The sequence below is a fragment of the Rhinoderma darwinii genome, chromosome 4 (assembly GCF_050947455.1).
Source record: "Rhinoderma darwinii isolate aRhiDar2 chromosome 4, aRhiDar2.hap1, whole genome shotgun sequence".
NCBI classification, from domain to species: Eukaryota; Metazoa; Chordata; class Amphibia; order Anura; family Rhinodermatidae; genus Rhinoderma; species Rhinoderma darwinii.
This window is the reverse complement of record NC_134690.1, coordinates 303,519,322-303,534,760: the sequence shown is the minus strand read 5'-3', so window position 1 is coordinate 303,534,760 and position 15,439 is coordinate 303,519,322. Positions and strand designations below refer to the sequence as shown.

Sequence of the window (15,439 nt, the reverse complement as noted above, 5' to 3'; positions counted from 1 at the left end):
TGATCTTTACTACTGAGCAGCGCGATTACTATATCTAATCGCCTTGTCTATATCTCTTTAATCGGATCAGTCACACGCGTCATGGAAAGGCACCAACAGTCAGCAAAAAATTGTCCAAATTGTCCTTTTCGGCCGATCAAAATCTCTAGCGTATGACCAGCTAATGCTTTGTTCACAGAGCTCTCCCGTTTTTAACGCCTTTATTAAATTTAACATTAACTGTTGCTTCCTGTGTAATATATCCCCCCTTCCTGTGCAGATTCTGCCATAGGTACTCTCGTCTCTCTAGCTCACTGATGCTGTGCTCCTCCTGATGCATCGAAAAATCTGAGTGCTCTCTGCCCTCTCTAAAATAGTAAAGGCTCTGTTCACATCTCGACAGCCTTCATTTGGAGGTATACAACAGGAGTATTCCCCCCAAAGTTTACCTCTGACAGAAGGCTTTGACGTATGCGACTGTATGGCCATACAGTCTCATATGTCCGCCATTGCTTACAATGTTAAAAAAACGTATACTTCGTGGTATATTTTTTATTTTTTGGGTGTGGGCCACTGTACAGGAAAGCAAAGTCTAAATGCTTTACTCTGCAGTTTAAAAAAAAAAAAAAACACAACGCCATGCTGATGCATACCAACCCAAAGGAGGCTTAAAGGACACACTCTCGGCCTCCAGTGGGTGGATAGGGGCCTATTGCTATGTTCGACAAATGCACTGGGAGCTTTACCCGTGCATATGCCGAACGTGTTCAAATAACGAGATGTGAACAGACTCTTAAGCTGCTGTGTACAAACCCCTCTCCCTCCCTACTGGTATTTCTGACACTTAAAATATGGAAAGGAGGGGAGAGCAGATAATGTCAGCAGAAAAGAGCAGTGTGCTTTTGGATCTATGTCAGAAGCAGCACTACAGCCAGCTATGCACAGGAGCTGCACAGTCTCTACAGCAGAAAAGTGGTAGTGCATTTTTAATGAAGACTATTTAGAAAGTTTTAAGTTGGATACGTTACGTACTTTTCAGCAGCATATACGACCAGAGTGAATATACCCTTAAAAGCTGTGCTAGATAATAGGCATAACTCTGTGGAATGCTTTAGTGGCGTGTTGCAGCCAGTGTCCAAATGCCCAGGTGAGCCGTGCCCACCGTACTGGGGTGTGTCCAAATAGCAATAGGTGGCAGTAACGACTTAGCACAAAAACCACACTGGCACAGGTTCCCAAACTTGGAGTGTCAGTAACACTCAGAAGCAGTAATAAATTGATAACTTTTATTGTTATTGGATCCCAACAACCTGTTTCAGGACCAAAAAATTCAGATTCATCAGAGACTCTGGTCTTCCGCGTCGTGAATAAAGCCTAAAGTAAACACAACCAACCTGGGGCCACGTGCATTACGTTATAGTGCTTTAATATTCTAGAAAACTTTTTTGGACACTTTAACAGACTAAAATTAATGAGCCCATGTAATGCATGGACAAACAGGGTCCTATAAAGAGAGCGTCACTGGCCCACACTTTTTATGCAGTTTACACTAGGTTTGGTCTTAGACTGCGGCAAATAAATGCAACACATTTAAAGTGCAACAAATCTTCTGTAAAATTAGTGACTTTTCTCATCACTCCCAAAATTTGGAAGGTGCCGAGAAAAGTCTCCAAGGAAACACAGCTAATGGGAACCTGTCACAAGCATTTGACCTATTGAACTTTACTTATCTCTCATTGGCCGCTGCTATCAAAAGTTCATTGCCGTTATCCCCTCTTTTTAAGTGATTTTAAGATAATTTAAAGAGTATGAATGTTATGTGTAACACACAGGCTTGGCAATAAAACGTATACCTTAAGTCCAGGAATAAATCTAGTGTCCTTTTCTACCACCAAGAGATCTTCAGCACCAGAATTTAGTATAGCTCTTGTAATTCCCCCTGGCCCGGGACCAACCTCACACACATAAGCATTTTTTAAATTCCCAGCTTTTCGTACAATTTTATCTGAAAAACAAGAATTTTCATAAAGAAACAGGACTTTCACACATGCAGAGGAGAAAGAAAAACAAATTGAATCATGCCATCTGGCTCTGAAAGTACAAAAACATAGTTCCCACCAGGAATAACATCTTTCCAACCAAGTTCCTTGCTCAGTATTTAATCATGTAATAAGGTACAATATACCACACAAGATACATTTTTTAACAGTCAAAACCAGGGGCTCTCCCTTCTCTATGGACTGACTCTCTGATTATGTTACTAGGTATATAGAAAGTTAGACATGAAGTTCACCCGGTCTTAACACTCTTGAATAAGCGTAAGACAATATTAAATGACAGGATATAACTTTTTCTCCCTGTCATTAGAAAGGAATCCGCAACTAACCAAAAGTAATTGGACTCAGACCTGCGTTATTTGCAATCATTAACCCCTTAAAGGGAATGTGTCGCGAATAAAGCCTTTTTTTTAAAGTTTCGTTACTTATTTCTATTATATTTTTTAAAGTTTTTTGCGGTATTTTTTTCTTCTTCCATATGGTGGAAAGTATTAAAAATGAAATAATAATTTGACGTTTTCCTATGTTGGCCACCAGGGGGGAGCACTACCCAGAATTACAGCAAGGTGAATAAGGCAAAGCAACCTGACTCACAGCTGCTGTAAATGTGGGAGGGAATCTCACCACAAGCCAGGAAAAGGGGTCTTCAAATTGCTAAGCAGTGTACGGCAGCCATTTTGGGTGTGTTATAGGACACACCAAAAGGCTAAGGGTATGTTCACACGCTTACTAAACAAAGGGAAAACGGCTCCTGATTTTCAGCCATTTTTTAATCAAACTCGCGTTTTTTAACGGACGTTTTTGGAGCTGTTTTTCTATAAAGTCAATGAAAATCGGCTCCAAAAACGTCCCAAGAAGTGATGCGCACTTCATTTTGGTGGGCGTCTTTTTACGTGCCGGTTTTGGAAAACGACCACGTGAAAAACGCCCTGTCGGAACAGAACTCCGTATTTCCCGTTGAAACCAATGGGCAGATGCTTGTAGGCGTTCTGCTTCCGATTTTTCAGCTGTAAACATTGTGTGTGGCCTTACGCTTAGGGCTTATTCAAACGAACGGGATATACGTCCGTGCAACGCGCGTCGCACAGACCTGTATTAGTCTATGGGGCCGTGCAGACAGGTGCGTGATTTTCATGCATCGTGAGTCCGCTGCGTAAAAGTCACGACATGTCCGTTCTTTGAGCGTTTTTCGTGCATCACGCACCCATTGAAGTCAATGGGTGCGTGAAAACCACGCATGTCGCACGGAAGCACTTCCGTGGGACGCGCGTGATTCGCGCAACAGCGGTGAGAAGGATGAATGAAAACAGAAAAGCACCACGTGCTTTTCTGTTTACAAACATCCAAAGGGAGTGTCATAATGATGGCGGCTGCTCGAAAATCACGCAGCCGCGCATCATACGGGGCTGACACACGGAGCTGTTAAGTGGCTTTTGCGCAGGCAAAACGCCGCGTTTTTTGCGTGCGCAAAAAGCACAGGCTCGTGTGAATCCAGGCTTAGGCCGGGTTTACACGAGCGTGTGCGTTTTGCGTACGCAAAAAATGCGGCGTTTTGCCTGCGCAAAAGGCAATTAACAGCTCCGTGTGTCAGCCCCGTATGATGCGCGGCTGCGTGATTTTCGCGCAGCCGCCATCATTAGGACACTCCCTTTGGATGTTTGTAAACAGAAAAGCACGTGGTGCTTTTCTGTTTTCATTCATCCTTTTCACCGCTGTTGCGCGAATCACGCGCGTCCCACGGAAGTGCTTCCGTGCGACATGCGTGGTTTTCACGCACCCATTGACTTCAATGGGTGCGTGTTGCGCGAAAAACGCTCAAAGAACGGACATGTCGTGACTTTTACGCAGCGGACTCACGATGCGCAAAAAACACGGACTGTCTGCACGGCCCCATAGACTAATATAGGTCCCTGCGACGCGCAAGAAAATCACGTGCGTCGCACGGACGTACAACACGCTCGTGTAAATAAGCCCTTAGTATGATGAAAGTGAAGTGAATGACTTTTCAGTTGACCGGTTCACACGCCGTGTATTTGATCAGTTTTTTTTTTTGCACATTTTACGTGCAAAAAAACGCTTGATTACACTTGATTTTGCGTGTTTGGGGGGATTTGTGTGTGTGTGTGGGGGGGGGTGCTCGCCGCTGATTCTTTAAAACAGCTGATAAGCGGCTATGAAGTATCAGCGACGCCCGTGCACACTCCGCTCTGCCACACACACGGGAAAAGTCTTAAAGGGGTCGTCCAGGAAAACATGGCGCCGCACCTGTCCTCAGGTCGTGTGTGGTATTACAGCTCTGTCCTATTCACTTCAATGGAGGTGAACTGCAATACCAGACACAACCTGAGGACAGGTGCGGCGCTGTGTCTCCAATCCGGACACTCCTTCTGTCCTGAGATGACCCGCCGGAGGAGGCGGGTGTCAGAGCCACCCACCGCCATCACTGCAGACAGAACCACACAACTACGGCATGAGGGCAGGGCTTGTCCTGAGTGCACTGTCTCTTGTTATGGACAGATTTATAGTCACATGAACCCCGTCTGATGAACCGGTAACCTAGGTCCGATCACATGACAGAGGGCGATCACCAAAAACCCTGTGCACCCTCAGCCCGTCCATCCAGCCCTTTCCTGGTTATATCTGCTTCTGGGAAAGCTGGGTGATCACCATTACCCCTCCTACTGGAGTAATGGTGGTCACCCAGCTTTCCCAGACCCCTGAACAATAAATCTCTCTAGTTGTGCTGAGACTGAGAGGTTCATTAGTCACATCCCAAAAACAGTCTCAGCACAACTAGAGAGATTTACCGTTCAGGGCTTTCCCTGTACAGTTGCATCATGTGTCCTTCATACAGGGGGGGGGGCGTTAGGGGGGTGGGTCCCGTCGGGGGTCACGAGGGCGGGGGTCTGTGAGATAGAGAGTGGGACAGACAGAGACACACACCTTACCTGCAGTGCAGCTGGTCTTCATGATGGCGCCTGCTTTCTCCCTGCAAACAGCTGATCTGCTGTGTGACTCTGACCTGCGCCTGCGCAGTACATTGTGCCCTATGCACTGTAGCTGCCGTATTCCATCTCAGTATGTGTCGTTAATCGACACATACAGTGATGAAAAACAAAATGGCAGCCCCCATAGAGAAGTAAAAGTTAGAAAAAAGTAAAACACAAACACCCAAATAAATAAAATGTATTTTAATAACATACTAAAAGCAATATTATCTAAAAAAAAAAAATTCCGCAACACCCGTCCTTTAAAGTCCAAACCATTTTTTATTTTCATTTTTTCACTCCCTGCCTTTCAAGAGCCATAACTTTTTTATTTTTCAGTCAATGGTGTGGTGTGAAGGCTTATTTTTTGTGTGGGAGGAGTTATAGTTTTTATTGGCACCATTTAAAGTACCATATAATGTACTCGGAAACTGAAAAAAAAATCTTTGTGGGGTGGAAAAAATGCAATTTCTCTACTTTTAGTGGTACCATTTTTTGATACATACAACTTTTTGATCAGGGTTTATGAAAATAATTTGAAAGCTAAGAAGCCCAAAAAACAGCGATTCTGGCGTTTACATTTCTGTTTGTTTTTTTTACACCGTTCACCATGCAGGTTAAATAAGGTTATATTGCAATAGTTCGGACCATTTTTTTACATTACTTTAGAGGAAAAATGGTAAAAAGTTTTTTTTTTTTTTACTTTTCATATTTTTTGTACACTACTAAAAACTTTAACTATTTTCTGCATTTTATATTAGTCCCCCTAGGGGATTTAAACCAGCGATCGTCAGACAGGAGCAGAAAGAAGGCAGACCTGGGGGCCTTCATCGACCATTGGCCCACCGCCATCGCATCGTGCGGGGAGGGGGTGTGATGGGCTATCAAAGGGGGCCGCCCCCCCTCTCTAATAGCTTAGATGCTGCGGTCGCTATTGACAGCAGCACCTATGTAGTTAAGCAGCCAGGATCAGAGCTCTCTCTCTTCCTGGCCATTAGTGCGAGGTGTCAGCTGTAACACACAGCCGACACCCGCAGAGTATGGAGCGTGCTCAGCTTGTGAGCCTGCTCCATACTTCACCCCGCACTATGACGTATAGTTTCATCATGGGGCATCAAGGGGTTAGTATTAGGGTATGTGCACAGGCTAGCTGGCTTTTATGTCTGAAATTACAGACTGTTTTCAGGAGAAAACAGCTGCGTCGTTTCAGACGTAAAAGCTCCTCCTCGTATTTTGCGAGGCATCTTTGACGGCCGATAATTTGAGCTGTTCTTCATTGACTTCAATGAAGAACGGCTCAAATTACGTTTCAAAGAAGTGTCCTGCACTTCTTTGACGAGGCAGTCATTTTATGTGTCGTCGTTTGAACTCTGTCAAACGCCGACGCGTAAATTACAGGTCGTCGGCACAGTATGTCGGCAAACCCATTCAAATGAATGGGCAGATGTTTGCCGACGCATTGGAGCCGTATTTTCAGACGTAAATCGAGGCATAATACGCCTCGTTTACGCCTGAAAATAGGTTGTGTGAACCCAACCTTATGTTAAATTATTATGACAGTTGGGAATGGTCACTTAACCCCTTCCCTCTTTAGCCACTTTTGACCTTCCTGACAGAGCCTCATTTTTCAAATCTGACATGTGTCACTTTACGTGGTAATAACTCCGAAATGCTTTCACCTATCCAAGCGATTCTGAGATTGTTTTCTCGTGACACATTGCACTTTAAGTTACTGGCAAAATTTGCTTGATATGTTCAGTATTTAACTGTGAAAAACACCAAAATTTTGCGAAAAATTGCAAAAATTAGCAGTTTTCTCAAATGTATCTGCTTGTAAAACAGGCAGTTATACCACACAAAATTGTTGCTAATTAACATCCCCCATATGTCTACATTAGATTGGCATAGTTTTTTGAACATCCTTTTATTTTTCTATGACATCACAAGGCTTAGAACTTTAGCAGCAATTTCTCACATTTTCAAGAAAATTTCAAAAAGCTATTTTTACAGGGGCCAGTTCAGTTGTGAAGTTGCTTTGAGGGCCTTATATATTAGAAACCCCCAAAAAGTCACCCCATTTTAAAAACTTCACCCCTCAAAGTATTCAAAACAGCATTTAGAAAATGTCTTAACCCTTTACACATTTCACAGGAATTATAGCAAAGTAGAGGTGAAATTTACCAATTTCATATTTTTTTGCAGAAATAAATTTTTAATACAATTTTTTTTATAACACAGAAGGTTTTACCAGAGAAATGCAACTCAATATTTATTGCCCAGGTTCGGCAGTTTTAGGAAATATCCCATATGTGGCCCTAGCGTGCTACTGGACTGAAGCACCGGCCTCAGAAGCAAAGGAGCACCAAGAGGATTTTGGGGCCTTATTTTTGTTCGAATATATTTTAACCCTTTCACGACCTTTCAAGGACGAAAATGAACGTCATGGTCGGCTGCTAGCTCCCGCACCAGGACGTTCATTTTCGTCAGTATTTAAAACTATCCCTCTGTGTAAACACAGAGTGACAGGCGCGCGCTGACAGCTGTCCTAGACAGCTGACATATCAGTCTCGACGGACAGCGGACCATCGCCGCTGCTTTCGGCAATTAACCCCTTAAGTGCGGCGACGGATTCCCGTCGCCACATTTAAGTGGTTTGAGCACATCGGCAGCCCCCACGAAGTGATCGTGGGAGCTACCGATGCTTCTCGTGGCAATCGGAGGTCAGATAATGACCTCCGGGTTGCCATGTACGGAAGCCTCGGAGGAGGCAGCCTCCGGCCGGTCCTCCTCGGCTTCCTGTCAGAGTGACAGTTATGTCACAATGACAGAGTACATTACACTACGTGTGTAGTGTAATGTACTCCAGCAGCGATCAAAGCTGCAAGACTAAGTGTCCCCTAGTGGGACAAGTAAAAAAAGATAATAAAAATGTTTTAAAAAAAGTGTAAAAATAAAAGTTAAAAGTGATATAAACATGAACTGCTTTTTTTGTTCCTATAATAAGACTTTTATTATAGAAAAAAAATGAACACGTTAAAAAAGTACACATATTTGGTATCACCGCGTTCGTAACAACCCCAACTATAAAACTGTAATGTTATTTTTCCCGCACGATGAACACCCCAAAAAAAATCAATCAAAAACTACGACAGAATCACAATTTTTTTGGTCACCACTGCTCCCTAAATAAAGAATAAAAAGTGATCAAAAAGTCGCATGTACTCAAAAATAGTACCAATAAAAACTTCTATCCGTCCCGCAAAAAACAAGCCATTACACCGCTTTTTTGACTAAAAAATAAAAAAATTATGTCTCTCAGAATATGGCGACACAGAATTTTTTTTTTTAGAAATAAGTCATTTTATTGTGCAAACGCAAAAAAAAAAAGGACCAAAGCTATATACATATGGTATCGCCGTAATCGTACCAACCCGCAGAATACAGTAAAAATGTCACTTATAGCGTACGGTGAGCGCCGCAAAAAGAAAACCTAAAAAACGGTGTCAGAATTCCTGTTTTTTGCTCAGGATTGCAAAAAAATTGAATAAAAAGTGATCAAAAAAAAAAAAAAAAAAAAATCGCACGTACCCCAAAATGGTACCAATGAAAACTACAAATTGTCCCGCAACAAATAATCCCTCACAACGCTCCGGTGGTGAAAAAATAAAGTTCTGGCTTTCAGAATATAACGATGCAAAATGTGCAGAGTGTCCAAAAGTGGATAAGATCGGGCGCCATTTATCAGTGCGACACTGGCCACATATCTATGAAATATTATTTATTAACCCCATTATTATACCCTGATGTACCACGCACAGATTACACATACCCCCAAATTATAAACTGAAATACCATCAAAACCCCAAACAAAACTACTGCCAAGCAAAATCTGCGCTCCAAAAGCAAAATGGGGCTCCCTCCCTTCTGAGCCCTGCAGCGTGCCCAAGCAGCAGTTTGCGCCAACATATATGGCATCGCCATACCCGAGAGAACCCGCTTAACGTTTTATGAGGTATTTGTCTTCTGTGGCACAAACTGGGCACAACATATTATGCACTAAAATGGCATATCAGTGGAAAATTGCAATATTTACTTTGAACCATCCGCTGTGCATTGACCCCTTTGCGCACTATGACTTAATTGCCCGTCATGGTGCGGCGGTTGATGTATGGAGCCGGCTCATGTGCTGAGCCCGTTCCATACGCTGCGGGTGTCGGCTGTGTATTACAGCAGGCCCCCTCGGTACTAACGGACAGGTACAGCGATCGCTCTGTTACAGAAGCCTGTAAGAATAACAATATACTGCAATACATTAGTATTGCAGTGTATTGTACCAGTGATCCAATGATCGCTGGATCAAGTCCCCTAAGGGGATTGATTAATAAAATGTGTAGAAGAATTATAGTTATTAGTAGTGAGAATTTATTTATTTTTTATTTAAAAAAACAAACACCTTTTCGCATTTTTCTTCTAAAGTAATGTAAAAAAATGAACAAAATTGGTATCGCTACGTCCGTAAAAGTCCGAACTATTACAATATACCATTATTTAATTTGCACAGTGCACACCATAAAAAAAATATAATAATTGAAACCGGCAAAATCGTAGTTTTTTTTTTTGTCACCGTCGCTCTAAAAAAAAAATGTAATACAACTTTTGAATCACTTTTTATGTACAAAAACTGCAGCTCCTCCCACAAGAAATAAGCCCTCACACCGCTCTATTGATTGAAAAATAAAAAAGTTATGGCTCTTGGAAAGTGGGGAGTGAACATCTAAAATATGAAAGCAAAAAATGGATCAGTCCTGAAAGGGTAAATTCATTTCTAATGAAAAAAACGTATGACCACATGTGGGGTATTTCCGTACTCGGGAGAAATTGCTTTATAAAAAATGGTTGTTTTTTTTTCCTCCTTTATGCCTTGTGAAAATGAGAAAATGCAACATTTTAGTGGAAAAAATTTTGATATTAATTTTCGCGCCCTAATTCTAATAAACTCTGCAAAAGACTCGTGGGGTGTAAATGCTCACTATACCCCTGGAAAAATTCCTTGAAGGTTTTTCCAAAATGGGGTCACTATTGGGGGGTTTCCACTGTTTTGGTCCCTCCAGTGCATTGCAAATGCGACATGGCATCGAAAACCATTCCAGCAAAATCATAAATCCAAATGGCGCTCCTTCCCTTCTGAGCCCTGCTGTGGGTCCAAACAGCAGTTTATTACCACATATGGGGTATTGTCGTAATCGGGAGACATTGCTTTACAAATGTTGGGGTGCATTTTCTTCGTTATTCCTTGTAAATAATAAAAATTTCTATGTTGTTTACAGACTAATTCCAATATATTTAGCGAAAAACCTGTGTGGTCAAAATGCTAACTATACCCCTAGATAAATACCTTAAGGGGTCTAGTTTTCGAAATGGGGTCGTTTATGGGGAGTTTCTATCGTTCCGGCAGCTCAAAGCTTCTCCAAATGTACAGTGGGGCCTAAAACATTTTCAAGCAAAATATGAGTCCTGAAAGCCTCCGGGTGCTCCCTTCCTTTAGGGTCCTGCCGTGTGTCCAGGCAGCGCATTAGGGCCACAATGTGGGTATTTTTGAAAACAGGAGAAACAGGGTGATAGATTTTGTGGTGTGTTTCTTCATTTTCATGGTCGCTTTACAAAGAAATTGGTCTTCAAACTGATACTTTTATGAAAAAAAGTGAAATGTTTTTTTTTTTTCACCTGCTATGTATTAAATTTAACAAAAAACTGTGACATATTGCAGTTAAAAATAGGGAAAAATTGTAATTTTTACAAAATTTCTTCCATTTTTCTATTTTTTAATTAATTTCCGCAAATTGTATCAGTCTACTTTTACCACTAAAATAAAGTACAACATGTGACGAAAAAACAATGGCAGAATTACTTGGATATTCAAAACTTTCACAGAGTTATTCTCTGATAAAAAGTCAGACATACCAGATTTGACAAATCTGGCTTGGTCATTAAGGTACAAACATGCCCGGTCATTAAGGGGTTAAGCACCATGTCAGGTTTGAAGGGCTCTTGCGGTGCCAAAACAGTGAAAATCCCCCAAAAGTGACCCCATCTGGGAAACTACACACCTCAAGGAAATTATCTAGGGGTATAGTGAGCATTTTGACCGCACAGGTTTTTTACAGAAATGATTGGAAGTAGGCCGTGAAAATTAATATCTACATTTTTTCAAAGAAAATGTAGGTTTAGCGATTTTTTTTCTCATTTCCACAAGGACTAAAGGAGAAAAAGCACCGCAAAATTTGTAAAGCAATTTCTCCCGAGTAAAACAATACCCCACATGTGGTAATAACCGGCTGTTTGAACACACGGCGGGGCTTAGAAGGGAAAGAGCACTATTTGGATTTTGGAAATCACATTTAGCAGGAATGGTTTGCGGAGGCCAGGTCACATTTGCAAAGCCCCTGAGGGGACAAAACAATGAAAACGCCCAAAAAGTGACTCCATTTAGGAAACGACACCTCTTGAGGAATTCATCTAGGGGTGTAGAGAGCGTTTTGACCCCACAGATGTTTCATAGAATTTATTAGAATTGGGCAGTGAAAATAAAAACAATCCTTTTTCTTCAATAAGACGTAGCTTTAGCGCAATTTTTTTTATTTTCCCAACAAATAAAGGAAAAAAAGAACCCAACATTTGTAAAGCAATTTCTTCCGAGTACGGCAGTACCCCATATGTGGTCATAAACTGCTGTTTGGGCAAACGGCAGGGCTCAGTAGCGAAGGACCGCCATTTGGAGTGCAGATGTTGCTGGATTGGTTTCTGGGCGCCTCTGGGCGCCTCTGGGCCCAAAACAGTTGAAACCCCCCAGAAGTGCCCAATTTTGGAAACTACACCCCTCAATGCATTTACCTAGGGGTGTAGTAAGAATTTTAACCCTGCAGGTGATTGGCAGAAATTGGTGTGCACTCGATGTTGCAGAGTGAAAATGGGATTTTTTTCCGTAGATATGCCAATATGTGGTGCCCAGCTTGTGCCACCATAACAAGACAGCTCTCTAATTATTATGCTGGGTTTCCCCGTTTTAGAAACACCCTACATGGGGCACTAATCTTTTGCCTGTAAATTCGACCAGGCTCAGGAGTGAAAGCGTACCATGTCAAATTGAGGCCTAATTTGGCGATTTACAAAGTATTGGTTCACAACTGCAGAGGGTCAGATGTGAAATAATAAAAAGAAACCCTTAGAAGTGACCCCATTATGGAAACTGCACCCCTCAAGGCATTTATTAAGGGGTGTAGTGAGCATTTTCACCAAACAGGTCTTTTCCATAAATGATTGCACTGCGGATAGTGCAAATTAAAAATTTATATTTTTCCCTAGATATGCCATTCAGTGGCAAATATGTCATGCCCAGCTTATGACGCTGGAGACACACACCCCAAAAATTGTTAAAAGGGTTCTGCCGGGTATGACGATGCCATATATGTGGAAGGAAACTGCTGTTAGGGAACGCTGTAGGGTTCAGAGCGGAGGGAGAACCATTTGCCTTTTGGAGAGCGGATTTTGCTTGGTAGTAGATTTATTTGAGTATTGCTAGTGTTTCCATTTATAATGCGGGGGTACATGTAAGCCGGGCGGAGTATATAAGGGGCATAGTCAGGTGGTATAATAATGGGGTAAAAAACAATAAAATGATCCATAGATGTGTGTTACGCTATGAAGCAATACTTTCTGCACAGGCCGGTGTCGCACTGATAAATGGCGTCCTTTCTTATCCCCCATTTGGTCCACACTCCGCAACTTTGCAGTTTGGGGAATTTTGCTGGGAGAGTGTTGTCCTGGTATAATACGGGCACCGTCGCTTCCAGCGGATATGTTTGGGCCCTCCCCTTCCTGGTTCCCTAATTTTAGGTCCTTGATAAATCGCCTCTTGAAACAGAAGAAATATTCCCCTCGGACCTGCACAACTGTATATTTTTTTATTTCCTGACTTATTGGAGCCATAACTAATTTTATTTTTCATAGATGTAGTGGTATGAGGGTTGGTTTGTTGTGGGACGAGCTGTAGTTCTTATTGGTACCATTTTGGGGTACATGCGATTTTATGATCACCTTTTATCCAATTTTTGGGAGGCCAGGTAAAGAAAAAAATGCAATTCTGGCACAGCTTTTTTTTTTTTTTTTATACAGCATTCACCATGCGTTATAAATTACGTTAACTTTATTCTGCGGGTCAGTACGATTCCGGCGATACCTCATTTATAGCACTTTTTTATGTTTTACAACTTTTTGCACAATAAAATTACTTTTGTAAAAAGAATGTATTTTTTCTGTCGCCAAGTTGTGAGAACCATAACTTTTTTAATTTTTTTGTTGACGGAGCTGTATGAGGGCTTGTTTTTTGCAGGACGAGCTATAGTTTTTATAGGTACCATTTTTGGATACGTGCGACTTTTTGATCACTTTTTATTCTAATATTTGTAGGGCAAAGTGACCAAAAAACAGAAAGTTTTTTACGTTTTTTTTTACGCTGTTCACCGCGTGCAATAAATAATACAATATTTTGATACCTCAGGTCGTTACGGTAGCGGCGATACCAAATACGTATGGTTTATTATTATTTTTCAATAATAAAGGACTTGATAAGAGTATAAGGGGGATTGTGTTTTATTTTATTACTTCAAACTTTTATTGTTTTCAAACTTTTATTTTTTGCACTTTTTTTTACAGTTTTTCCTCAAGTCCCACTAGGGGACTTGAAGGTCCAACGGTCAGATTTATTTTTTTCTAATACATTGCACTACCTACGTAGTGAAATGTATTAGATCTGTCAGTCATTCACTGACAGCAAGCCGGTTAGGCTTCGCCTCCCGGCGGGGCCTGAATCGGCTTCTGTAATGGCAGACAGGGGACCATTGTGTCTCCTGTTGCCAACACCTTAGGAGTGACAGAGGACACAGGCAATAGTAAAGGTAAAGGTCCTAATCTATGATAATAGCAGTAGTTTGCGCGTTACACTAAAAGAATAATGTGCCTGTCCACACCTAGCCTCGTATAATGTCATTCATTAATGTATGTGTACCTAAATACCCTTTGGAATACATGGGAGGTCATGGATTGGCTGATAATCCTGCCACTCTTCCATTCACCATAAAGGATGTCAAAATCCACACGCCATTGCCCCTAGAAGAAGGTTTGACCTCAGCAAAGCATACGTTAGGACGTAACTTCCGACAATAGACAGTTTATTTGTAGGGACAGACTAGCAGACTAGGTCCATAACAAGGAAACGCTGGAATTTTGAGACCGGGGAATATGCACTACACCCGGCAGACAACTAAAGTTACTCCGCTATAATTAAAGGGGTTGTCCAGAAAAAAAAAAATAATTCTAAAAAAGTATCCCCCAGCCTTGGTTTGCCTTCCCTAATACCCCCTATTAACCTCCTAACCAGTTTCTGTTTGATCTCCATCGTCACTGCTGCCCTTTCTGTTTGTTTACATCCCTTACTGTCTTTTTCCTGTCCTATAACCCACCATACCCATGATGCCCTGCTGCATCTGAGGAGACAGTTGCATCCCCCCCACCTTCCTTTAAAGCATCTCAGCTATTTGCATACTGCCACTCCCCTCTATGTTCACAGTCTCCTTCTCTAATTATAAGTTACAGGCAGCTCCCTCCCTGCACATGGTCACACACACTAATAATCATTATCCTTTGTGCCTCCATCAATCCCTGATGTAAGTACAGGCACTTATCTCCCTCCCCCGCCCCTTTCACAGCCTGATAAATGTAAGGCTGGGTTCACACGACCACATTAAAGAGGTTCTGTCACCAGATTTTGCAACCCCTATCTCCTGCTGCAGAATCAACTGTAGCCTCTGGTGCCGATGCAGGACCTGGGGCAGGAAGTGAGTGACGTCACAGCGTGATCTCTCGAGAACACGGCTGTGTCTGCACTGCCAGAAGCTGGGCGTTCTGAAGAGAAGTGGATGATACTTCTATACACAACGCCCAGCTAGTAAAAGAAGTAAACACGCCCCGATGTACTTTTACTGTAAACACGCCCAGTTGTACTTTAGAAAGCCTCATTTACATAAATATAAAAATGGCCATAACTTGGCCAAAAATGCTCATTTTTGGAAAAAAAAACGTTATTCTTATCTCCATTGCAGCGCCGATCTGCTGCAATAGGAGATAGGGATTGCAAAATCTGGTGACAGAGCCTCTTTAACGTCCGTAATGGACGGACGTATTTCGGCCGGAAGTCCCGGACCCAACTCAGTGCAGGGAGCCGGGCTCCTAGCATCGTAGTTATGAACGATGCTAGGAGTCCCTGCCTCTCCGTGGAACTACTGTCCCGTACTGAAAACATGATTACAGTACGGGACAGTTGTCCTGCAGAGAGGCAGGGACTCCTAGCATCGTACATAA

At 42.2% G+C, this 15,439-nt stretch overlaps 1 protein-coding gene across 2 annotated transcripts in view; it reads right to left on the bottom strand.

Annotated features, from left to right (window-relative positions):
* The window catches only part of TFB1M (transcription factor B1, mitochondrial), a 152,911-nt gene that overhangs the window by 120,982 nt on the left and 16,490 nt on the right, over window positions 1–15,439 (bottom strand). For both annotated transcript variants that reach the window (XM_075862686.1, XM_075862687.1), the window contains exon 3: window positions 1,833–1,984. In XM_075862686.1, coding sequence (XP_075718801.1) covers window positions 1,833–1,984 — 152 coding nt within the window. The remainder of the gene's footprint in view (window positions 1–1,832; window positions 1,985–15,439) is intronic.